The 27,164-nt window shown below is 39.6% G+C and overlaps 1 protein-coding gene and 1 long non-coding RNA gene across 8 annotated transcripts in view; one reads left to right on the top strand and one right to left on the bottom strand.

The window, feature by feature from the left end:
- The window catches only part of sgsm2 (small G protein signaling modulator 2), a 128,129-nt gene that overhangs the window by 51,021 nt on the left and 49,944 nt on the right, over positions 1-27,164 (top strand). For 4 of the 7 annotated variants that reach the window (XM_028045861.1, XM_028045858.1, XM_028045859.1 and 1 more), the window contains exons 3-5: positions 14,772-14,964; positions 23,108-23,275; positions 25,132-25,199. In XM_028045861.1, coding sequence (XP_027901662.1) covers positions 14,772-14,964; positions 23,108-23,275; positions 25,132-25,199 — 429 coding nt within the window. The remainder of the gene's footprint in view (positions 1-14,771; positions 14,965-23,107; positions 23,276-25,131; positions 25,200-27,164) is intronic. The other 3 variants (XM_028045860.1, XM_028045863.1, XM_028045865.1) reach the window with 1 other exon arrangement.
- Positions 4,170-26,090, bottom strand: LOC114162090 (uncharacterized). The gene is made up of 3 exons (XR_003599138.1): positions 26,080-26,090; positions 13,869-13,874; positions 4,170-4,375 (listed from the first exon to the last, which is right to left on the bottom strand). It is a non-coding gene; the product is annotated as an uncharacterized LOC114162090 (long non-coding RNA).

Genomic DNA, 27,164 nt, shown 5'->3' with positions numbered 1-27,164 from the left:
ATACATAAAACAAAAATTAGCATTTAACCAGAGTTAACCTGCTATCCAACAACTAAACATTCAGAAGAATACATAGCTATATTCCAAATAATATTTGTCAGGAATCATTCAATTAAGTTTAAAGTTAATCACATTAATATTACAGATCCAGTAAAGTCAAGTAAGATATCAAAGTAAAGTGCACTTTTAAGTTCTATCCAAGTTTAATTGACACTAAAGCAGGCATGTCCAAAGTCCGGCCCGGGGGCCAATCACGGCCCGCGGTCAGATTTCATACGGCCCGCAGCTTCGGTTTTATAATGTATTATTTTTGGCCCGCCTGCACTGTGAAACAGAATAAATAAATCATAAAACTTGAAACTGTAATTCCTCCTTTCACCAAATGGTGGCAGCACCACTTTAATACTATCAGTCTGCCTCCATGCAGCGAACCGCTCTCCACTCATTTCTGCCATGGCCACTGCAAAGAAAACAAGTTGACAGTGAAGGCCGCCGCTTTCAAGAGAGATGGGAATTACAATACTTCTTTTCTGAAAATCAAGGCAATTGTGTTTGTCTAATTTGTGAGACGGTTGCCTTGTTTAAGGATTTCAATGTAAAAGGACACTACCAGACTAAACATGCTAACACATACAACAAGCTAACAGGAAGTGACCGTGCTGAAAAAGTGAAGCAACGCCATGCTGCACTGGCATCACAACAGCGATTCTTCACGCGGGCCTGTGAGTCAAAAGAAAATACCACCAAAGCAAGCTACAAAGTTAATGTTAATAGCTAAACATGGCAAACCTTTTACTGAAGGTACATTTATCAAAAACTGTGTTATGAAAATGGTGGAGAACATTTTGCCCTGAGAAGAAGCAAGAATTTGAGAAAAATGTTTGCCTGGCAGTAACAGTGTGGCACTGAGAGTTGAGGACATAAAACTGAGTGTTTTGAACGGCAACGTCTGTCACTATCAGCAGTGAAGAGCCAAAAGAACATTTATGCACTTGGATTTATGGCACTTATTTTTATTAAACTCTTGAGTAAGATTTGGTTATGAACCTGTAGATGTGACACAAACTAAACTTTCTGAAAGATATTGTAAATGACGAGCAAAATTCACTTGTTTTAAGATTTAATAATAACAGACAACTTTGCATTACTTTAACTCCTCTTTAAAATGTTCTTGAGGCAAAGATATTTTTAAACTCATGTAAATTTCAGGTATTTCATACAGTTTGTTCAATGTTATCTGACTCTCCAGATATGAAAGAAAGGCAGAATTTGGGTTTTTAGAGTTGTTCTCATTTGCCTGAGTGGCTTATATTTGGTTTTTTTGTCATTTGAAAAATAAAGATAATTGTGACAATGAAAATTGTGTATTTGCATGAAACTTTTGTAGTTAAAAAATGTCCAGGGCGTGCCGTGGTGGCGTAGGGCAACCCGTATTTGGAGGCCTTGAGTCCTCGACGCGGCCGTCGCAGGTTCGATTCCCGGACCCGATGACATTTGCCGCATGTCTTCCCCCCTCTCCTTCCCTGTTTCCTGTCAGCCTACTGTCACATAAGGGACACTAGAGCCCACAAAAGACCCCCTGGAGGGGTAAAAAAAAAAATCAAAAAATTGGCCCCCGGGCATCTTCACTTGATCAAATCTGGCCCTCTTTGCAAAAAGTTTGGACACCCTTGCACTAAAGTCAATTAAACTTAATTTACTTAAATACTATTTCAATAAACATTGAATTGGTTTCTGGTTTTGTTGCGCAACTATGGAGCAACCAACCAACTGCAGAGTTCTGTTGGCCGTTCACAAAATCAAGTCCACCCCCGACCTGGAACTTAAAGTGTGCTGCTTGACCCACCAAAATAAAATGTGTTCTGATTATTTTGTGCAGGTTACACTCTCCCGTCCTGATCCCATGTATGTCCTCGTACATGTACCAGGCTGGCAGCAAACTGACTGGGGTATGGAGCAATCAACTGTTCTTCTTCGTCTTCTTGGAGAGCAAAGGAGAAAACAGAACTCAACCCTTGGAGCAAAGTCTGGGTGCTTTTCAATAATGGTTTGCCAGGTTTAATATACTGCAGCCGCTCAGGTGGCTTTCTTGTGCTACTGGAACGTCTCCGGGGTTGGTCCTCAGTATCCAGAGCTACTGATTCCACTGGTGAATGAGGTTCTTCAGCATAACTGGAAATATCTGGCAAGTTGGGGTCTTGTGTGTCAGGTCCTGCATTTTCAGACTCTGGAGTATCAGGATCTAGAGAGAGACTCCCTTCAACTCTGGAGACCTTTGCAGGATTGATTTGTTCAGAGTCAATTTCAGGTTCCTCACTGTCTATTGCTAGTTGTTCCCCTTTAACAGTTGTGGGTTCCCTTTCCACAGGTTTGGGTTCGTCTTCCTCAGCATCACTGTCTTCTTCAGTGACAGGTACTGGAGATTGTGTCAAGGGGACAGACTGCTCGGCAGGAGGTAGGTCAATGTCAATCGTAAATTTGACAGGTTCAAAAGATGATGGAATGTGCAGAGGTGGATTGATTAGTTCATCCTCTGATGGATCCTTTTCATCATCAGCAGATACTGGAGAAAACACAGGAGATTTCTTTTTATCTCTGGTAGGTATTTCTTCCTCAGGAACAGGTAAGTACCCACATGGCAATAAAAGGTCTCGATGCAGGGTTCTTAGTGGTTTGTTCTGGCCTTCTGGTCTGACTGTGTACACAGGAAGATTGCCAGCTTTCTTCACAACAATATACACAGACGACTCCCACTTATCTGCGAGCTTGTGTTTCCCTCTTATTCGCACATTCAACACCAAAACTCTGTCTCCAATGTCCAATTCTGACGCAGTAACTTTTCGGTCGAATCGAGTCTTGTTACGCTGCATCACCTTAGCTGAGTTCCTACTAGCCATTTTGTAGCTCTCCTCCAGGTAGGACTTTAACTTCTGCATATATTGTGTGTGGGAGGTAAATCCATCCTTACTTAATGGCAGTCCAAAGGGTAAGTCCACTGGTAGGCGAGGTTGGCGTCCGAACATCAGCTCATATGGTGAGTATCCTGTAACATCGTTTTTCGTGCAATTGTAGGCATGCATTAGCGGTTTTACAAAGTCTTTCCAATGAGTTTTTTCCTTTTCAGTTAACGTTCCCAACATGTCCAGCAGTGTTCGATTAAAACGTTCGACGGGATTTCCTCTTGGATGGTATGGAGTGGTTCTTATTTTTTGGATGTTGGCCATTTTGCAGAGCTCTCGAATGGTTCGTGATTCAAAATCTGAACCCTGATCACTGTGCAACTTTTCCGGAATGCCATAATGCACAAGGAAATTGTCCCACAAACACTTGGCAACAGTCCTGGCTTTTTGTCCAACAACACCTAAACGAACCAGATTCTCCATCGACCAGCACACCATTGAAGCAGTTTGTGCTCGTCACATGGTGCAGTTGTACATCTTGACCATGCTCTGGTGTTGTCTATGTCCGCCCATGCCAACAGTCTACCTGACAGTTTTACTGATTGAACAGTTCAGCTCCTCTTTACTTCCTCGATTTTCAGCAGATGACATCGCAGCTAAGCAGCGTGACGACCCTGTTATCCGCCATGTCATAGCTCAGCTTGAACGAGAAGAGTCACCATCACCATTGGTGAGGGAAAAACTTCCTGAACTGCCCCTTCTACTGCTAGAAGCAAACAAAATGGAGCTCCAAAACAACCTTCTCGTTAGGGGGAAGTGGCCCAGCATACCAATTAGTGTTACCTGAGGAGTATTGAGCTGTTGTGCTGCACCAACTGCATAACCAAATGGGCCATATGGGAATTGAAAGAACTCTCGACTTAGTTTGTTCTCATTTCTACTGGCCTAGAATGTTCATCGATGTTGTCAACAAAGTCAGAACCTGTGAAAGGTGTGTGAGACGTAAATTATTGCCTGAGCGAGCAGCACCTTTGGTCAACATTAAAACCACTCATCCTTTGGAGTTGGTGTGTATGGATTTCCTCTCTGTGGAACCGGATCGCAGAGTCAAAGACATTCTTGTCATAACAGATCATTTCACAAAGTATGCCATTGCTGTGCCTACTCCAAACCAAAAAGCACGGACTTGAATGAGAGAGAGAAAGACTCTTGGGGGTCATCAGGGTTTATTTATTTGTTTGTTATTGTTGTTTTTCTTGTTGTGTTTATTGTTTATATTTATAAGAAAATATTATTATTATTATTATTATTATTATTATTATTAAATACCTTCCTAAATATATGGAAAAATATACATGCAAATACAATAACTTAACTTTACTTTCTGTTTGTTGGTGTTTATTCACACACGGGCTCCTCAGTCGAATCCTTCTGATTGCCATATCACCATTATTGGCTGTAGTCAGGCGCCTAGCCTCAGTTAACGTTACAAATGCAGAAAAATGTACCAAACTCTGTGATACGTTTGCCACACAACGGCCCGGGCCTGCCCCGGTGGTTCAGAATGGAGACATTTTTTTAATTCACCAATTAGTGTATGTACAACAAACATTACAGACTAACAGAAAGCAAAATGGGGTATTGATCTACAAAACAAATACCTGGAGAATAGAACGAATAACAGCAACAAAAATAAAATAACCAAACAAGGAGGTATATATTAGAATGGATACATTCAAAACAAAGACAAAACACAGAACATAATCAATTGGGGTTACAACAAAAACAATGAAATTGTTTAACATGTGGATTAGGATATATTTCTGTCTTTTAATCTTAGAAATAATTCTAATCTGAATTATATATTTTTTTCTGTTCTGTAATATTGTTTGATTAACCTCGAGTCACAGATATTTTGGGTAGAAGTGGAAAAGGGAGGGAGGGAAAGAAAGTAAACAAACAATAAATAAATAAATATCCATCTATCCATCCATCCATTTTCTTACACCCTTGTCCCTAGTGGGGTCGGGAGAGTTGCTGGTGCCTATTTCCAGCTAATGTTTCAGGCGAGAGGCGGGGTACACCCTGGACAGGTTGCCAGTCTGTCGCAGTAAGTAAGTAAGTAAGCAAGTAAGCAAGTAAGCAAGCAAGCAAGCAAGCAAGTCAGTAAGTCAGAAAGTCAGTCAGTCAGTCAGTGAGTGAGTGAGTTCAAAAATGTGAGGCTCTCCCATTTCCCTTGTCCTCCTCTGGTCTTTGCTTCTGCAGTGGCACTAATTCACCGGAAAGGAAATGGCATCTAGAAGTATGGAGTATGTTTTATTCAAATATTCAAATTGATTTCTATCTATTGCTGATTGTTGTTCAGCAGATCTAGTCTGCTGTGTGAGAATATCTAGTCATTGTGAGGTTGTGATTTTTTAAAATATTTTTTCAGTTAATCAGTATTGTTTTCTTGGTGATAGTCAGGGGTACAGGCAGCAAGGATTGGGTTTGTTTGGATTTTATGTTCAGTTCATCTAGATTACCAAGTAAGCAGATGGAAGGGTATCCCCTAGGATGTTGTGGCCAGAGAGAACTAGGGTTTGTAACTGTAGCTTGACAGTTTAACCTTTTGTGGTGAAGGATTCAGTCAGTTCTTCAAGCTATCAAACTGTATTATGACTCTCAAATTTCCTGCAGCCCGGCTTCTGTCAGTAACAGTTACAATTAATAAACATGATAAAAAAAAAAACTGAGAAAAGAGGAGGAACAGACAGAGAGGAGGTGTTGTATGTTACAAGATGAACAGAGAAACACTGTGTGAGAGTGTGAAGGATGAGGTAGAAAGACTAGGTGTGAATCATGAGGTGATAATGTTTGAATATAACACATAATAGAGAGATATTAAAGGCTGGAGGATGAGATGTTTATTTTCCCTATGAAAACAGAAAATATCTGTTAGAAATGAATTAATCTACACTGATAAAAATATTCTGCCATATCTACTTAAATAAATTATGCAAATAGTTGCCTTATTTTTTTGTGTTTATCTAGCAAGACTGTTGTTTGTTTATAATGCTTACTTATTTTGTTACATGAAAAAGAAAATCCAAGTAAAGCAAACTTAATTTTGTCAAGTAGATTAAGCAAACCATAACTTTACTATTAATGAGGTAAATGCAATTTGCAATCACACTGTAAAATCTAATTGCTTACAGCAGCTTTAGCTAGTGCACAAGGACTGTTAATACTGTGGTGAGTGAACTCACCACAATATCCTGAGCCACGCTCAACTGCAGAATCAGAATTAAAAGAATCTTGCTGCTGATGTAGGATCAAGCAGAAATACAAACTAGAAAATTCTTTGTTTACATGACAAATAACAGTAACTCCATTAACTGTAAACACTGTTGTTTAACACAATAACAAAATGAAACCCTCTCTAGATTATTCTCAACTAACTAATAGCATAATATTTAAAACCAAGTGTGTGATTTGTGAAACTTCAATAAAAGTTGATTACTGTGCATTATTTTTATGCTTCGGATAACACTAGGATTGCTCTTTATTGAAGTTTCACAAATCAGATAAAGGTTTCACAAATCCCACACTTGGTTTTAAATATTCTGCTATTAGTTGAGAATAATGTAGTCCAGTTTTGAAGTGTCTAGGTGTTGTAGTTTTTAGCTAGAGTAAATTAAAGATGCTGATGGTAGTGAAAAATTAAGTGGAAGCCATTAGCCATTTTCTGAATTGGAAGCTGCGTTTGGAAACCAACTTCAGCTTTGTCTGAAGTGTTATTCTCATCTCTCTCAATGTATTTTTTCTGCCCACAACCGCATTATTTTGTTAACCTACATTAAAAAACATTGTGTCACTAGAGCATATTTTATTTTTTAACACTGAAATCATTTGTAGAAATGTTTAAAACTTTCTTTTTGGTTTGCAGGTTTCCTTGAGCAGAAATGGAGCAACGTCTGGGGATGTCCTGAATGTTAAGCATTAACTTCATTTAACTTAATTTTTTTTAGCACAAAATTTTTATCCATATTCTTCAAATCACTGCTGGTCCTTTGGTGCTTGGGAACTTTGATGACTGATGGTAGTATTTGGTGTTTTGAAACAACAAATGAAACACAGTAAAGATAACAATATTGTTGTGTGGATGAACTTAAAAAGACAATCTTAGTACAACAATAAAAATTACTACTTAAATGTTATCTTCGATTTTACAGATTCAGTTATATTAAGTTCATTTCACCACAGAATAATTTTTATCAGTGTGTAATGTATTTTATATTTGTTCTAATCTGTTGTAAATGAGTCTTGCAGAAACTGATTAAATATTGTGCAAGTGTTGCACAGCTGCAGTCTGGTCGACTGGCCTCCCATCACATGCTCCATGTATGCTCTCATCCTCTGTGCTCCCAAAACTCTTATTTCCACTCTAACCCCTCCCTGTCCTAATTTCATTTTGCTAAACCCTGTCTTCAGCCAACCAGTTACCACCATACATTCATTGTAGTATGCATCATGTAGCCTGCATCTCAGGAGCAGTAGTCTTAGTCACAGCAGAAACAGCATCTTTCTCTGTGAAAAGCTTTCATGATTCTCCTTCAGTAGCCAAGGTTGCAACTCGGTGAGGTGTAAAAGAGCGAGGCTGAATAAGTTCTATTATGAAGGAAGCACTGCACAGAAACTCTGCAGCAGCAGTCCATATCCAATGGCAACAGGAAAAAAAAAACATGCAGAGAGTGGTTGCTATGCCAACCCACCTCACCCATGACCATCTCTGCTTGCTCCCTTAGTCCATCCACTTCTCCTGTAGGATGGAAGGGGCATCAGAAGAACTTGGTTCCTTTCCATCCCACACAGTAGCAGAAAGAGGGACAAGAAGTGAAAAATGCTAGAGTTATTTCCTGTTTCTACTCACCCTGTTCTTATACTTTATCACCCCACAGCCAATCCATGCCTGTTTGAAGCAATGCTAATCCTTCTCTGTAATCATTCATGTTTTCTGTTCTTTCCTCGTTTCACTGAATGTCAGATGGCAAACATCAGATATTTTAAGCCAGCACCACCCAGGGTTTCGTAGTTCGATGTGCATTTCCATTTATTTCTTGGCTTCCTATATAGAAAATAAATGACACTCCAGCTTCCCACCTTCTTTGCTCTCATCTTACTTGATAAATAGCAGATGGTTGTGGATGGAAGCTGCTACTAATAATTATCCCACAGACAGATTTTATGAGTCAGGGAAGACAGTCTCTTAAATTACAGCAGCACAAGGTGTGAATGGGGGGAGTCGCTAACAGGTAGCTGCAAAAGCAGACCTAAATTATCTAAATTTGCTGATCTTCATTCATTCAGATCTTTTGGCACAGTTAGAGGAATGACAAAAAGAATTTATCTTACATTTATATGAAAGTAGCCTGGAGCAGCTCTTATTTTTAGCTCAATGATATATACACTGACTGTTTGTCTTCCTTAAGATGGAAAGAGTTTGGGATCTGCAGCTCTAATGAATGCTGTGCTTGCCCAGCCTCTGAGGGGAACTAACAGGAATGTTAGTTGCTTATGATAAATTGAACAAACCTCTGCAGGAGGTTTCTTGAGGGCTGTTGGCTAGTGTTTGCAAAGCAGAAAATTCAGGAGCATTCCCTTGTGTGCTCCTGAATGCCTGGAAATAAGTATCACTGTGGGTGTTAACCTTGCAGTACTATTAAGACAGTTTCCACATTGCATATTAATGCATAATGTTCTATATATAATTCTTCTTAAATTTCCATTAATACTCTCTAGATGTGTTTGTACTTCGAAGACCTCCTCAATCCCACCAACATGCCTTCCATCGGGGAAGCTGAGCCTGGGGACTCTGGGTTGGGCTCTCCAATCTCTGGGGATGAGGTCGACGAGGTGGTTAAAAAGCTCCTCGGTGGTAGGGGTCCGGGAGTAGATGAGATTCGTTCTGGATTTCTTAAGGCTCTGGATGTTGTAGGGTTGTGTTGGCTGACGCAACTGTCCAATATTGCATGAACATCGGGGGCAGTTCCCCTGGATTGGCAGACTGGGGTGGTGGCCCCCCTGTTCAAAAAGGGGGATCGGGGGGTATGCTCCAATTACAGAGGGGTCACACTCTTAAGCCTCCCTGGCAATCTCTATTCAGGGGTCCTGGAGAGGAGGGTCTGTCAAATAGTCGAACCGCGGATACAGGAAGACCAGTATGGTTTTTGTCCTGGTCGTGGAACACTGGACCAGCTCTACACCCTCAGCACGATCCTGGAAGGTGCATAGGAGTTCGCCCAACTGGTCTACATGTGTTTTGTGGACTTGGAGAAGGCATTCGACCATGTCCCTCAGGGAACACTCTGGGGGGTTCTCCAGGTGTATGGGGTACCCGGCCCTTTGATACGGGCTGTCAGGTCCCTGTATGACCGGTGTCAAGAGTCTGGTCCGCATTGCTGGCAGTAAGTTGGGCTCGTTTCTGGTGAGATTTGGACTCCGCCAAATCTCACTGGTTGCCCTTTGTCACAGATTCCGTTCATTACTTTCATGGACAGAATTTCTAGGCGCAGCCAAAGTGTTGAGGGGATCCGTTTTAGTGGCCTTAGGATCGCATCTCTGCTTTTTGCGGATGATGTGGTCCTGTTGGCTTCATCAGGTCTTGATCTGCAGCTCTCGCTGTAGCGGTTTGCAGCCGAGTGTGAAGCGGCCGGGATGAGGATCAGTGCCTCTATGGGCTCTCCCATAGAGATAGGGTTAGAAGCTCGGTCATCCGGGAGGGACTCAGAGTAGAACCACTGCTCCTTCACATCGAGAAGAGGCAGTTGAGGTGGCTTGGGCATCTGGTCAGAATGCCTCCTGGATGCAGCTTTCTTGCAGTATGCAGACTCATTTGTTGTATATTTCTACTCCTTCATGTTACGTTTCTCTTTATAATAACTTCCATCTCTCTCAGGCTAGGTTTCAGTGTTTGGCCAAATTTCCAGGTTGTCTCTCTTTCTGTTTCCTGTTGCACCTGTCTCAGGATCAGCAGCATGACTCATAAAGCCAGATATGTATAAAGCTCCTAAATGAATAAAAATAGCTCACAGGCAGAATCTATTCCGAGCGTCCTTTGCCTGTTGTGAAAGTTTATCTGAATGTCCCCTAAAGATAGAATTATATCTTTTCAAAGTTACTAGAAAACAGGAATGCACAATGATTTTTACTCAGTCCAGTTTAGGATGATAATTTTAAAATTTTGAAAGAAAATTGCACAGTCAAAATCTTTAAAAGTATTATCTGTCCTCATTCAGTTGCTCTAAGCCTAAATCAACCGGTTACATGAGTCAAAGAGATTGGACCCTTTAGTAGGCAAAGTCAGAGCTGTTATTACTTTCAGACAAGTCTTTAAGTAACATACACTGTGTCAAATAAGTATCTTATACACCCCTGATTTTTTTTTAAAGCTTCCTCTCTTTCAAAGAATGAAGATGTCTGTAATATTTATTACACTTCAACTGTGAAAAACAGAACCTAAAATTAAAATGCAGAAAATTTTATTTTTATTGATTTTTAAATAATTAGACAATTTGTGTTGAATACTTACATTTATTTTTCACATCAGGAAAGACCCTTACTGTGAGTGAGGATGTGGAATTGAAGAAAAGGAGGACTTTACTGTTGTACCTGTCATGTATTATTGTATCCGATTAAAGAAAAATTCCTAAGACTTTTTTTTGTTGACATCCTAACATTTGAACAAGTTATTGAACAAGAACTCAGCTGATGATGCTGCTGCCTATTCCCAGGCAGTGGTTTCCCCACTTGCCAAGGTTTTTGTCCTCCACTGCTTCATCTGCAATAGTTAAGATTCCAGAGTTGTGGCAGGACGATGTGGAGTCGTTACTCTGGCACGCAGGGCCCCAGTTCCATCTCTGTGGAACAATACCAAGTATTTTCATGTTGTAGCATCATTTTCCACTGATAATGGGAGTACTGTGCCACCAGTCCTTGCTGGTTGAAATACTTATTTAGTTAAAAAAAATACTAATACATTTTTTTACATTTATACAGCAACATTTTCTGGATTTTTTAAGTCTTTCACAGTTTGATAGGAAATTTCAGAGTTCTCCCTTTGTTGTAAGAGGGGTAAATGTGGAAAAACTAGTTGTGAATTGCATACCTTTTTTCCCCACAGTTTGTCCTTTTTTCATAGATTTACAGATTTCACTGGAGCACAAGAATTTGTAGTCTCCTATAAAATTCTACACCAGAAGACAAAGATAATGCTGCAAGCTGGGGTTTTTTTGTCCGTGTTGATGGATGTAAGGAACTTTTCACCTTTAGGGTGTCGAGCAACTAAACATCCACCATTAGATTATTCACCACCAGATACCGCTGCCGTCAACATAGTGATAAATGGTTTTACATGTAAATGCTTACATACCTACACAACTCAACAAATTCAGATTGCATACACTCCGTAGAGACACAGACTTTCCTCTGCCTGTCAGCTGTCAAGGCCCACAGTTGCAACATTATTACAGTCATCAATCACAGCTAAACATTGATTTATATGGAGAATATTATGATGATGCCATAACTGTCATGTTTTTCAATAACAATAGATTATGTATTACTCTCTTACTGTACAAACAGATTCATGTGTAATCTGTTTAGAAACAGCAGCTTAAACCTGCAAAGGTTTTGAATAATGACATTGTTTTGTTAATGTTTTGGTTTTAGACAAAATAAAATTGTACAATCATCCTGCACCAGCACTGGTGGCATGAACCAATAAATAGATACACAACATACAAGGCTCTTTAAGAATTTTTTTTTTAAATCACCTTGTAAAAAATACTTGATACACATTTGGTGCTCAACAAGCAGCTCACCCTGTAACTCTCTGGGAGTTAAGCTGAAACAAAAGTATCACACTTTGGATCTGACTTGATGACCAACAGCATCAAGTCAGATCTGACTGTTAAAGCTTAACAGTCAGTGTGGCCAGCTTTAAGTTGAAATACCCACCGACCTCACGTCCAAGGATTTAGCAACAAGCCCGAGCCATGACACATTCTGTGGAAATTCCACTAAAAAACAGATTCACTGCACTTCAACAGGAACTTACACTGCAAAACATTTGAAGGTGGTTTAATTTGAAATTAAAAGTATCCCTGCTGCCTTGAAGATGCAAGTTGGGAGGGGTACTGGTACCTATCTTCAGTGGTCAACGGGCGAGAGGCGGGGTCACCCTGGATAGGTCTCAAATACAGAATAAATGACTAAATTTCAACTACAAAAACTTAAAGGAAATTATATATCAATTAAGCTTCTCTATGTATTGATATCCTACCCACAATTTCCCTTCAGAAAGTTCTGCCTGTCATTGTAACTATGGTAATCTGATTCAAATAGTAAACGTATCCCTCTCATCAAGTCTTTTCCTCCAGACTTTTGCCAGTTATTAAACCACTGATAAAAAACAACAAATCACTACTACTGAATTACAGGCTGATCTCCAATCTTTCATTCACCAGCAAAATCATTGTAAAAGCTGTTTAAACAGTTAAATCTCCTGAGACTACTCTTTCCTTCATTTCCTCATTTCCAGGTTTGCGATACACACCATGTCACCAAACAGCACAGTGACTACCTGTAGCGCTATATATAGGCCCACTGACAGATTACAAGAATAGAGACACCTGTGACCATAAGTAGTGGACATGCCTCGATTTAACATGGTTCCTTTGGTCACCTTATTTTCAGGGGTACCATTATTTTTGTCTAGGTCTGTTTCATGAGTTTATTTTTAAATATAATTCTGTTGATGTATGTTTGAAAAGCAATGTCTGACTTTCATTTGTTCATTTTCATAGCATTTTTATTCATCATTACCTTTGTTGTATTCAAGTTATTTCTGTGACCATTGTGGGTTTTTCTTCCATTAACTGAGGCTAACCAAGAATTTTGTCCATGTGTGTAGCTAAAATTTGCTATGCAAATAAACTGATGGATTGATTGGTTCCAACTGCACATTTAGTAGTTTCATACATACATAAGGGCTATAAATAACTGAAACTACCAAACCTAATGTGTTAAAACTGACCTTACTTATAAGACAACTAATATATTTCCGTGTTTGTTACAAACAAGACAAGAGATGCATTAAAGCATAGCTTTATGTGATCAATCTATTCTCTGACTTACAACATAGAACTATTTAACTTTTATATTAAAAAATGCTCTAACTTAACTGGGAACTTGATGATAGTTTAGGTCATATGAATGATAAAGAATGAAAACTGACAGAGTTTTACTGACATTTATAGACAGAATGGGAGACAAGCTCTGCTGCCTAATTAGCTTAGCCTTCATTAGATCAGTTAATGATCTCAGTGGAGAGCTACAGAACAACCTGCCACCAAGCCCATGGATGTGTAGCCCCAGTGTTTCACAACACAATTATGGATGATTCACGAAAGCAAAAGATTATTCAAGGAGGCTTTTTTCTCTGTTTCTGTCTTTTACAGGAAATGTTTTTACTAAAATATAAGTGAGCACATGTTTTTGGTTGACTAACTTTTTTTTAAGTCTTGTCAGACACATTTGTACTATTTCTATATTATTCCACAAGAAGGGGGAGTGACTACACACACTGCAGGCTTTCTTGTTTGGCAAATGTTGTAGCACTAAACCATCCCTTTGCTCTACTGGTGTCAGTTATATCAACATTAAGACTTTTATTTGTTCATATTTTCTTCCTCTTTCTCAGAATGAAACCAATCATATTAGGAAGCATCTGATGATTCATCAGAGCCACAGACACCCAAAACATGAATTAGTGAGACAGTCGAGAGAGAGAGAGAGAGAGAGAGAGAGAGAGAGAGAGCAGTAGAATTAGAGGAGTGGAGTATAACTACTTCCATGGGAGAGTTGCTTACATCCTGCGCCATTCTGGCGTTTCCCTAGAAACAACCGAGCCCTAATGTTTCATCTAACCCTCCTCTTCAACTCACATTTTACAGTGCTAATCACTGATTCCCATCTGAAAGCTAATGTAAGACTACACACACACATTCATTCCTTTTGCTACCTTTTATTCATGCACTGCTAGCCTGTCCTTTCAAAATGACCCATAAAGAGGTCCAATATAATGCTTTCAGACATGAAAGGAAATTTGAGGGAAAGTGCTGATTTGATCATTACTTATGACTGCTCATATCATTGAGAGATAGTCTTAGTCATGGCTTTGTGACTTACAGTAGAGAAAAAAGAATGCCCACTCAGACTATTTGTTAAGATTTAAAGTATATGATCAAAATTACATTTCCTATTAAATTCCCTGTTAAAGAAAAGGGTATGGTAAGGGCAGACAATACATGATCAGAAAAAAGATAAACAATGATAAAGAAATTGAGCAAGTTTTAGGGTGGACTGCTGGGCTTTAGTGAACAAACGACGTTGGACAGATGTGGATTCATCCAGATTGATTCTTTGAAGAACGAAACTTGACACAGGAAGGATTCCTGCTTCAAAAGATTTGAGCCACTATCGGATTCATGAGCAATGATAGGTGCTAAAATAAATTGCAAAAGATTTTCTAATATAGATCCAGCAGTGACGTAGCAGGTCATGACAATATATCCTTATTTTTTTCTATCCTCTTTTTATCGCCTTCTAACACTTTAACATCAATCTGTTGGCATACTTTGTCAATGTGTTAATAGAGCTGCCTCTGTGGTTATTTTTAAATTCAGAAGCACACATTTAGAAGCCAACAATAGTTTTAAAAAAAAAACTATGCATCTCATCTAACCCTTCTCTGTGGAATTTACAGGAGGGATTAAAGAAACATTCTGTTGAACATATTACATTTTTTGTTTTGTTGCCTGCCTTTTCTAGCATACTTCCTGTTCATGTCTGCAGCTGCCATTGAGGCCTGCCTGAGTCATCTCCTGAAGAGACGTGCAGCTGGCTTTCTAAGAAGTGACAAGATAGCCGCATTATTCACTAAGGTTGGCAAAGTGTACGACACAGCTGGCGAGATCTGTCGGAAAGTCCAGGAGCAGCTCCAGCAGCAGGCTGATCTCACCAGGTTGGTCCCACAAATGCCCTTCCTGTCTTTTCCTCATTCTTGTATCTGTACCAACACAGCAGTGATAGGTTGTTCACTAAACTAGGTTAAAGAGCCATTTATAGTTTCACATTATCATTGTGTATTGAAGTTGTAAACAGACTGTATTTCACCAAGATGTATTCATACACCAATATGTAGATCAGCATGCAACTTGAATTTAGTTGCCTTGCTCATTGGCACATCACCTTGTATCAGGAGGAAGCTGGAATCGCACCCAGATTTTTTGATAGCAAAACAAATAGTTTTGCCACTTAGCCACCATTTGGCAGGTAAACTACACCTCACAAAACAGCCAATAGTTCATTTAGTGCTGCTCTTTCTGACTTGCCACCTTCAGGAAGGTGGCAAGTCAGAAAGTCAGAAAGCCTTTTTTAAAAGGGAATTATTGTAGAGCCAACCCTACTCCGCCTAGTCCCTTCCTCCGCCTACTCCCTTCCTCCGCCTAGTCCCTTCCTCCGCCTACTCCGCCTACTCCCTTCCTCCGCCTAGTCCCTTCCTCCGCCTACTCCGCCTACTCCCTTCCTCCGCCTCCTCCGCACCACATCACTCCTCTACTAACCCTTTAACAACATTTTTACCAGCGTTTCACTGAGAAGTAGCTCATACAATGAGCTCAGCATAAGTGTCGTTCCACCAGGTGTGTGCTAACTGCTGCTGGCTAGTCTGAAGGAGCTGAACGGGGAAGTCATGGTGGAAGGGTGCACTGTGAAGCAAAAGCTTGCAAACTTAGAAATTTCAGCTCTTAGGAACTGCGTCTTATTTGCGTCTCAATAATACGTTTCAATGTTGTGCTGAGCTGAATGGTTGTCATGGAAATTAAAGGATTATTTTTCAAACATGCATGAAAGCCTCTAAGCAACACTCCAGGTATGTTTTTGATGAGGAAAGAACATTATAAGATGATGTAAAGCTCAAAAAGCTTATTTTACATAATCCTAACCCTTTAAAGACATGTTTTACATTTTTCATTAATTTTAGGTTTAAGTATAAAAGCATTTTGAGAGAACTGAAAATGATTAACATAAAAGAAATCTGGACCAAGGAGCTACTGTGGAGGCTCCATAGAACCGCATAAGACTTAAACTGGCAAGGCCAGGAGAGTAGTCAAAGAAGCAACCAATGAGCTCATGGTAACTATGGAAGAGCAGGAGCTCCACAGCTCAGGTAGTAGAACCTTTTCACAGGATACCTATTAGCCATACACTTCACAATATAGAATAGTTCAGTCAAAGTCTAGAACTGAGTCCAAATGTAAAACCGTGGCAAAATTTTAAAATTGTTGTTTAGATGAGCAAACAAACTTCCCAATTTTCAGATTTTCATACATCAAAAAGTATACATCATGAATACACATGACAAGGTTCTACATAACTGTGCTTTATAACTATATGTTCCATTTTAATGCCAGTTTTATTAATAATTCTCTGGGCATACTTTGTGCAGCATGTGATGCTCTCTGTGTAACTGACACTAATTCACCTGACAGCTGAGTGGACTCGTCTTTAATGCTGCACAGTTTGTGTAAACTCTGAGAAAGGCCCAGGCGTTCATGTCCATGAGAGGTGTGTATAATTGTGTCTTGTGTGTGTGCTCAAAACAAAGATGATAAACTGCTTGATCTGCAGGCACTTAGCTACCAGCTGAGCTGTGTAGAACCCCATTAATTGTCCATTAGCTTGTGCCACATGACTTCCACAGCTCTCCAGGGCTGCAGTGAGATGGAGGACAGAAAGCGTTGGGTGTCATAAACAGTCCACCGCTGTGGCTTTAGCTCTGGCTCTCCAGCTAATACCTCAAAGAAGAAAAGTACAAGACGAATATGGATGGGGAGTTTAGTTTGAGTCGCTTGTGATGAATCAGCGGTGTTGGTCTTGACTTCTCCAGACATGAAAGCCTGTAAATGTGTGGAGATCTGCTTTCCACAACTCACACCCTTCATCCAGAATCCCTGCTTTCAAACACACACAGACACACATGCTGAGTCATGTTAACTTCCATCTTCCTGTCATACTACCTCAGGGTTCTATCTCCCTTTTGCCCTGGTTATCATGGTAACATAGTCTGCTTCATTAGGATCACAAAAAGATGAGTTCAAAAAATAAAACAAAAACAAAGGGCTTGGTAGAAAAAGAGCAAAGATCAGCAGAGGAAAAGAAGGGACTGGTAGTCAAAGCAGAGCAGGAGGGGAAGGTCTGCTGTGTTTATGTCTGTTTAGGATGGGGTTTGGTGCTAAGAGGGGTAAACAGGCTGAAATTAAGTTTCTGTTTGCTTAAACCTGTCAGAAGGCCTTTACCTTCAGTTGAAAGGTAAATAATAACTGAAGTTATTCTTTTTTGACCAAAAGACAAAGAGTCAGCATGCAGATGGGTGTAGTGATGGACTCAGACATGAAGTGTCAGAGACACATGAAGACAATTACAATGCAACCTTGACCCCAAATCTTTTAAAAAGAAGGATTTGTGGATACAGAGCAAGACAAAAGCAGAGAAAGAGAAGGATGAAGTGCAAACCATCTGTTCTATCACTTCTATTGGGTAAATGAGAAATATGGAAAATAAAATGGATGAACTTCAAGCACTGATGTATGTGTAAAATTATGTTTCACTCAGACATGGCTTCAGGATTGTATCCTTGGCTTCAACATTTCCCAGCATGGTATAATAATAACACAGTGAGTCCGAGATTGGAAGAGGAGAAGAAGAAATAATGGAGGTGATCAGCAGTGTTTGTCAGTAAAAGCTGGGGGGTTTTTCAGGACATAAAGGGAATATCACCTCTGCAGCGAGAATATTGAAATGTTAGCAATAAGCTGTGGTCCATATTGAGAATAGGGTTATTATCATCAGGGTTATTTAACCAACCCTGATGATACAACACCCCAATCAATTTCTGGTAAATGGCTTGTATTTGTATAGCGTTTTATTTGGTCCAGAGAACCCCAAAGCACTTCATACATTCAATCATTCATCCATTCACACACTGATGGCGCCTAGCTACTGTACAGTAGCCTCAGCTGCCCTGCCCTGAACCAGTCTGACAGAGGAGAGGCTGTCATGCATTGGTGCCAGCAAACCCTCTGAACACCCAGCAGCCAAGGTGGGTGAAGTATCTTGCCCAATTACAGAAAGAAAAAGGTTTATCAAACGAGGATCAAACTGCAACACACTGAATGGTCACCAACACCCAGATGTTTATGATAACACCTAGAGAATTTTACCATGGCTCACTTTCTGCTACATCTTTCAACTATTTGTGAGCTGCTGTATCAGAACTGACAAATAGTTTAGCCAAGTACAGCTGCTGTACTTGGCTAAGCACATTATTATCTTTTTTCCTTTGCTTGAGCGAAAGCTTGGAGAGTGAGCTCCAACAGAACAAAAATGAGGATGAAGAGACTACTGTTGGTCCACCTGAGTAAGCAAACTAACACATATCAGGACCCCCTGCCTTTTTGCTTATCACCATTGAAGTATAGTTGAAGATGCCATCATGCACTTTCTTCAGCCTACCTACTGACTTCTGGACAAAGCAGGGAGCACTGTGAGGATTGTGATCTGTCATCTCTGTAGGTGCATTTAAAGCGATTCAGTCTAATTTACTATTTCACACTGTCCAGAAGACAGAGGTGCAGCCCTCGACAATCATCTGGATCAGTGAATACTTCACAAACAGACCACAAACAGATGCAAAAGTGAAGCCATCTACAAGAAGGAACAAAGCAGAATGTACTTCTTGAGCAAGCCTGGGTCTTCAGTTTTTTTCAGCAAGATGTTGCATATGTTGTTTTATTTTGTTGTGGAGAGTATACTCTCCACAACAATCTCCTGCTGGGGTAGCAGCATCAGATCCAATGACTTAAAAGACCAAACAAACTAATAAAGAAGGATGTCTGTTCTGGTAACAGCCCTGGAACTTAGGACTGTTTTTTCAGCGAGAAATGTTTCAAATAATAGAGAACATAATGAACAACCCTGAGCATCCCCTAATTTGGGAGGAGGACTAGCCCATGTCTTCATGGACTGCTCAGTGGATTCAACATGACTGACAGCTATGGTAAAAAGATGGTTGATTATGAGAGACCTTGTTTGTGCAAACCAACTAGTCTGACATGTTCAAAAATAGAAATATTTTTGCACATTTATCACCAGAGGTTTGCGACAATGTGAATGTACAAAAAGATTAAATAAAAATTAGATTTTTGCACAAATACAGACATTTTAGGCCAGTGTTCTTGAAGGCAGATGATTTGATAAGATTTTTTACCAAAAAATCTAATCATATAAGCTATATAAACAAACTGAATTTAATTAAAGATTAAATGTGAAGCATTTTAAAAATAATTTTGAATAGAAGGCATCTGTCAATGATTTTTAAATCTAATTCTATTTGATTTTTCTTTTGCTACAATCTAGAAACTATCTTGAAACTATCTTGAATTCCCTGGTGGAAATCATGTCTGCAGAATAGCTCACCACAGATAGAATTTTTCTAGCTCTTTTATTGTCTTTATGTTATTTCTGAGCTGGATTTTGCTATCTGCCCCAAGTGGAGGAGTTTAAGTATCTCGGGATCTTGTTCACGAATGGGGGAAGAAGGGAGCGGGAGATCGACAGGCGGATTGGCGCAGCGTCTGCTGTCAAGCGGGCGCTGTACCGGTCCGTCGTGGTGAAGAGAGAGCTGAGCCAAAAAGCGAAGCTCTCGATTTACCGGTCGATCTACGTTCCCACCCTCATCTATGGTCATGAGCTTTGGGTCATGACCGAAAGAACGAGATCGCGGATACAAGCGGCCGAAATGGGTTTTCTCCGTAGGGTGGCTGGGCTCTCCCTTAGAGATAGGGTGAGAAGCTCAGTCATCCGGGAGGGACTCAGAGTAGAGCCGCTGCTCCTTCACATCGAGAGGAGCCAGTTGAGGTGGCTTGGGCATCTGGTCAGGATGCCTCCTGGACGCCTCCCTGGTGAGGTGTTCCGGGCACGTTCCACCGGGAGGAGGCCCCGGGGAAGACCCAGGACACGCTGGAGGGACTATGTCTCTCGGCTGGCCTGGGAACGCCTCGGGATTCCCCCGGAGGAGCTAGAAGAAGTGGCTGGGGAGAGGGAAGTCTGGGCCTCCCTTCTGAAGCTGCTACCCCCGCGACCCGACCTCGGATAAGCGGAAGAAGATGGATGGATGGATGGATGGATGGATTTTGCTATGTTATTACACAGTTTGTAGCAAGAGCTTTCTTTCTCCTCCAGCTAAAACTTGAATAAATGTTCAGGTATGAACAAAGATGTGCTTTCATTCCTTTTCATCTAAACAGAAAAGTCCACCTTAGATTCTTCACACACTGAAGGAGTCCCTCTTTTTAACATTCTGTCTCTCTTACATCTTCCTCCTCACATCGTCTGTAGTGCTCTGCACACATAAACACACACACACATTTTTTGTGTTAGGGGACTGTAAAAATCGTGACTTAGCTGAAACCCCACTTGCATTCAAGCACGCGCACACATGCAAGTGCACCCCCGCAAGCACACACACCCACACACACACGCACGCACACCCTTTCTAACTTCGTGACTGCAGCAGCTGAACCCCTTGGCACAGACATATAAACACAGGCTCATTAGCTTGTCAAAGTTGGTGTGTGTAAGTGAATGCGTCTGGTTCCTGTTGGAGCCGGGCACATCAAACTCAGTCTGTATCTAAGTTTTCATCTCTCCACACAACAAAGATCATCTGCCTGCAAATTCATAACCATCTCCAGCCAGCTGATATCAGCATGACATAAACCATTTTGTCTGACATGGGACAGGTACTAAATAATTAATGGTAGTTAAATATTGATGACTTTTGATGAATTCAAATAGGAGGCAGTGTTGTTACACAATGCCTCCTCATGGTCTTTATCTGTCTTGGCATTGGTACCTCAACATACTTCGGCTTGCGAAGATATTCGTTCTCCTTGAACTTAAGTATTTGATGTTTTTAGTTTGGAGAGTTTATGTGATAGACACACAGTAGGTTGTAATGATGAAGTCATGAGAACATGGTGCATGTGCCTTTTTTGCTCTTTGTTTTCAAATTAACAGCTGAAAAGTGTGGTGTGCATTTGTATTCAGCCCCTCTGAGTCAATGTAATCCTTGTAGCTGCAAGGCTTTTGGGCCATGCCTCCTTTAGCTTTGCACAGACTAAAATTGTTTACCATTTTTCTTTACAGTATAGCTCAAGCTCATTAGATGAATGCTTGGAGACTGACTTTGAACAACAGTTTTCAAGTTTAGCCGTGGATTTGAGTGGACCGTTTTAACATGCTTCGATCGGGTCATTGTCCTGCTGGAAGGCAAACTTCTGCTCCAGTCTTATTTTCCTTTAGAAAAACAGAGATACAACCTAATGTAATTAAATTAATTACAAAATTAAGAAATGATCTAAACTCCAAAATATTAACAAAAAAACTGAAAAAAGTCATTCAACTAAAGTCTATAAATAAAACAATCTAGAAAAATAGACAAAAATAATTATAATGTGCCCAAAGCACATAACACGGTCTCTCATGAGCATGCATGGTTAGCATAATGCATGTAGGCCACAAAGTTTGGGTTGGATTGCTTTAATGCCTTTTTTCAGACTAATTTTTGAAGAATTTTATGTTTTATTTTAGATAGATTTCTGACTTATTTCCTATCAGAAACAAACTTTCTGGTTGAGTGAAAATCCTTTGACATCCAAATATGCATGAGTTAATGAATATTTTATATATCAAATCCCATCAAGAAATCTACTACAAGATGAGCATGGGAGGATGCTTTTTATCATGTCCCCTCATAAGAAATGAGTTATTTGTTTTAGCCCTCATCTCAATTAAAGCTTTATAGTCACTTAAACAGAAATAGTGATTCTGGAGCCTAGTAGAAACCAGCCTTTGTTCTACGCTGTTGCTTCGTCCACAGGGTTGGAGCTATCAGCGATGACTCCAGGAGGCATGCCTCAGTTGAGGTTTTAAATTTTACCCAAATGCTAATGTTTGTCTGTGTGCCAGTTCAACACTATGAACCTTACCATAAATTGCTTACACTGCAAACAAGCGTCCTACAATGCAAAGAGAAAAGAGAGAACAAGGCAGCTGTTAATGTTAATTTAATATTTGGAAGCGTGACCCACATGGACTGAATGACTTTGTTCACTTCCTCTGCTGCCATTGCTAAAGCAATTAGACTGCAATTCTAAAACTGCGCAGAAAATCAACATCATTGTTTACAACTTCTCTGTTCGTTGATTGGCTTGGTTGAAAATCTGAGTGAAGAGGAGAACACCCAGACTGTATGGGAGAATTTGAATTGTGAGTGAAATTGCATGTGAAAGAATGTGAGTATGTATGTGAGTGAAATTGCACAAGAAGGCAATTCCAGACTAGTGATTCTATTCTATAAAGATAGCTTTTATTCAGCATGATAAACAGTTGTGATCCTTCACAGAGAATAATGTGCTTTAGAGTTTACATGGGTTCTCTCCAGGAATCTTCACTCAGTCCAAAAACTAGCTTAAGTGGCCATAATGCATTGTCTTTATGTGTGAGTATGTGTGGATGGCTGTTGGTCGTGAATGTCTCAGTGAAGAACTGCTGCCCTGCCTCTGTGAGTACTCTGCCTCCCATCTGTTGACCACTGGAAACTAGTCCTCATGTGACTGATCAAGTTCCATTAATTTTAAAATAAAAGCAAGTGGGTTTTAGCTTTGATTTAAAGGAACTCAGAGTTTCGGCTGGTTTGCAGTTTTCTGGAAGTTTGTTACAGATTAGAGGAATATAAAAACTGAATGCGGCTTTCCATGTTTGGTTCTGGTTCTGGTTCTGTTGATGCAGAGCAGAGCAGACCAGAACCAGACAGGTCTGGAAGATTGATACCACAGCAGATCTTTAATGTATTTTGATGCTGAGCTGTTCAGTATTTTGTAGTCAATTCCCTGAGCTGCAGGGAGGCAGTGGAAGGAATGGGATGATGCGTTCTATCTTCCTGGTTTTACCAAGAGTGAGAGCAGGTGTAGAAGTCGTGGATGGGTGGCTCGTCCAGCCCGTCTCCAGGCTGGTTGTTACCTGCTTTGCTCTGTGCCCTACAGGAGAGCCCAGAGCGTTGGCCATGAACCTGTGAGAAGACAAGGCTCCTCCACCACCAGCCGCCCCCCTCAACCTCTCTCTGCCCAGGCCATCAAACACATCTGGGTCCGTACGGCTCTCTTTGAGAAGGTTTTGGATAAGATAGTCCAGCACGTTGTGGACAACTCCAGGTGATTCTTATGTTTTAAGTTGTTTTTTTCCCTTACTTGCACTGCACTGACCCAACTGTTTCCTCCTGTTTTGTTGTTGCTGAAAACCGAGCAGTCCACTGCATGATGTGTGATTTTCAGAGTTGACTCATGGGTTGCTTTATTCTGCTTTCTGTCAGGCTAACAACAACAGTGTGCTGGATGAGCTGTCCATACTCTGATCAGAGTCTCACACCTGAAGTCTGTGACGTTGTCAGACAGAACAATGTGATCGCATTTTAATTAAAAAAGCTTATCCACGATTCTGATGTAAACATCAGAATTAAAATTCTTGATACTCCTGTTGAGAAGATGGAAACTGCACATAGTAGCAATTTAGTACATCTCATCTGACATGACGCCCACACTAAATGTCAGCTTCTGTGTTGCTCCATCTGAAATAAAGAGCAACTGGAAGATGATTGTTACAGGTTGTGACCTCCCAAAAAAGACCTGCCTTGGTGAAGCTGCAGTGAACAGGATGAAGCAAGATGAAATGAGTGTGTTTTATTTAGCTGACAATATAGGGAAAATTTTAATTTAAATAATGCTAACTCAAATGGCCTTCAGATTTTTCTGAGAGTTTTAATGTTCGGTTAACCACCCGACACCTTGTGTTACACCTGTTTGGCTAGCTTTAGTTGCTAACAAAAATACTAAACCAAGAGTGCTGAAGTCCAGTCCTTGAGAGCTACTACAACTTTTAGATGCATCCTTACTCCAACAGACCAGGATCAGCTCTGAACAGACTTGCTAATGAGCCATTCATTTGATTCAGGTGTGTTGGAGCAGGGAAGCATCTGAATGTTGCAGGATGGTAGCTTTTGAGGACTGGACTTAAGCACCCCTGTACTAAACAGTCGTATATACCGTGATATTCAAACAAATAAACTTACACTAAGCGAACTATGTATATGAATTGATACTCTTGCACAAACGGAAAATTAATGCATCCAGAAAAAATAATCAAAACCATAATAATCTTAACATAGAACTTACCTTGTTACGATAAGTGAAGACTCCATACTGCTGTTCCCACTCCTCGGGCAAACATGTGATGTCACATACGTTACAATTGTATGAGCAACTCTGTCTGGTGTTGATTTTGAAATCAACACCAGACAGAGTTATTGAGCAATAATATCCATATCAAAGACATAAAAGTGAGAATAAATACACTTCACAAGCTACCTTTTACATTTGTTGTTGTTTATTTTAAACTTCATTCATTATGACCTATTTTTTAAATTCTGATTGGCAAATTAGTGTAATCCCCAAGTATAACATACCTTGCATATTTTGAAAATTTCTGAAGATTCCTCTCTAAGGTAATCGAGAAGGCCAGCCAGGGGTGCTCCTCTTTTTGTATGTATGTGGTTTTTGTCCTTAAAGGATATTTAAAGAAGAAAACAGGAGGAGTTGACATAACAATAGGAATTACAATGCTAACAGTATAGTAAAAGTATTTTAAGTACCTCTTCCTGATAAAGCTGGTCCACCTTTTCATCAACTCCTCCTGTTTTCTTCTTTGTGTAAAATCGAATCAGCTGAGAAAGATATTCACAAGCCTTTTTACGTATATATTACATCAAGCATATTTTAGATAAAATAAATGTTTTTGTTAAATACTTTTTTAACCTTGCCTTTTTCCCATCTGGAAGCTATGTTCATAAACATGTTGAGCCTGTTAGTTTTTTACATTTGCTCATACTTAAGTAAAAGCAAAGTCTCTAAAAACCCCTACAGTTCCGGGGATCATTTGTGTACCTTTACAGGACATCTTCCCTTCATACAGCCAACACACGTTAACACTGGTCCATTTCATTTTATCTCTGCAGTAAATACTATGAAAGGGAAGCTCTAATGCATGACCCAGTCTTTGGGCCCATCTTAGCCGCCTTGCTTGGTGAGTAACTAATGCTTGAAAAACACAAATATTTTTCCAAAACCACCAGAAGAGAGATTCTTTGTGAAAAATATGAGTAACTCCAGATACAAAAAGACAGCAGAGTCTGATTATGGATGGCAGTGGAAACCCAGAGCAACATAAACAGACACATGCTGTTTGCAGTGTAAAATACCTCAGTTGATTAATTATATTCTCATCCTAATTTTCTCCTTTCAATGGCTTTTAAATGTAAATTGAAAAGTTTAATATACACGGTGTGCAAAATAATTAATCAATTTGTATTATGTAGGATTAATTTGCACTTCAGGTAGCCCTGAAGTACAAACCACATCAACAAATTACTAACCACAACTACAGAATGAAATACACAACAATGAAAAACAGGACAAATTAAAAACCACAAAAAAATATGATTCGCACTTCAGGGCTAACTCAGACCTGAAAATGCAAGAAACTAAACATAAAGTTTTAAGCTTCCATACTAGTATATTTATGTGTGCAGTTATTTATGGGGTTTATGAAGTCACACAGAAAAAAAATGGGTGTTTATATTTCAGTCATATTCTCATCATGCAATTTATACATTTATAAACATTATAGTTCCAAACTAAGTGTTTAGTTCACAAGCTAACTATTTATTTTCAAGCTAAATATTTTTGCTCCAAATTAAATATTTAGTTTGTTAACTGAGTAAATCTGTCATGATGTAGTTGAGGTGTGGACCCAAAAGCACCAGGCGAGTGACATGGTGGAGTTTCATTTAAAGATTTAATGAAGAAACAAAACAAAGAAACAAACTTACAAAATATGAGTCCATGAAAACAAAATCCAAAAATAAAGCCAAACTAAAGACACAGGAAGAGACAAGGCAGGTGACTAGCATAGTAATGATCATGGTAACAAGGCAGACTGGTGGGTTGTGACTGAGATAGAGGAGCTTAAATACTGGGAGGTAGTAAATGGACCAATGAAGCTAAGGAGATGAGATGATTGATTGCAGGTGTGAGTAGTTGGCACAGGAGTTGGCTGAGAGGCGGGGAGAAGATGGCACAGGGAAGCTAAGGAGATATACTGGGGAAGACAAAAGGGAGGAAACACCAGGGAGCTGAAAATACTTCTAATACTTAAGAAAACCTGATAAGCTAGAAGAGAAAAAGACATGAGGGAAAAACTTAAACAAACCTAAACAGAAACAAGGTTAATCTAACAACAATAAGAACTGCGGAACATAGAGCTAGGATAACTAGAAGATGTAAACAAAGAAATAGCCTAACTAGAATCACTAAAGAAAGATGGACAAAGATTCAGACCAAAAGACTAACTAAACCTAAAGTAAAAAAAAAAAAGAAGAAAACTAGAAATACTACAGGGACTAGAAGGACTTAAGAAATATCCTAAGTAGGATTACTAAAGGAAGATGGGTATGGATGCAGACATAACAGAATTCAACCTAAAATAACCAAATAAGAAAAGCTAGAAACACTACAGGGGAAAGCTAGAAGGACTTAATAAACTTAATTGGAACTACTAAAGAACGGTATACATAAATCAGACATATAAGAATAACTGAACCTAGGGTGATGAAATAGACATTACTAGAAACACTACAGGGAGCCTAATATAAGGAATAACTGGAAGGATTAAATAAAAAATAATCTAACTACAGTCACTAAAGAAAGCTAGACATAGACTCAGGTATACAAGAATAACAGAACCTAAGGTAACTAAAGAATAATGATAAATAAGATGCAAAAGCAAAACCAAACCCAAAAACCCAGAGTCCTGACAAAATATTTATTTTCCAAAATATACATTTAATATCCAAACTAAACATTTCATTTTCAAACTAAATATTTTTTCCAAACTAAATACTTAACTTAATTATATTCATTACTGTGTAACTTTACAAACTGCACCCCGTACTTGTTTTTGTGTGCAGAATAGTTTTGCAACTACTGTAAA

This window comes from Xiphophorus couchianus, chromosome 18, assembly GCF_001444195.1.
Source record: "Xiphophorus couchianus chromosome 18, X_couchianus-1.0, whole genome shotgun sequence".
Taxonomy (NCBI): Eukaryota; Metazoa; Chordata; class Actinopteri; order Cyprinodontiformes; family Poeciliidae; genus Xiphophorus; species Xiphophorus couchianus.
Note: the sequence above shows the minus strand (reverse complement) of the source record. Positions and strands in the feature narration are given on the sequence as shown.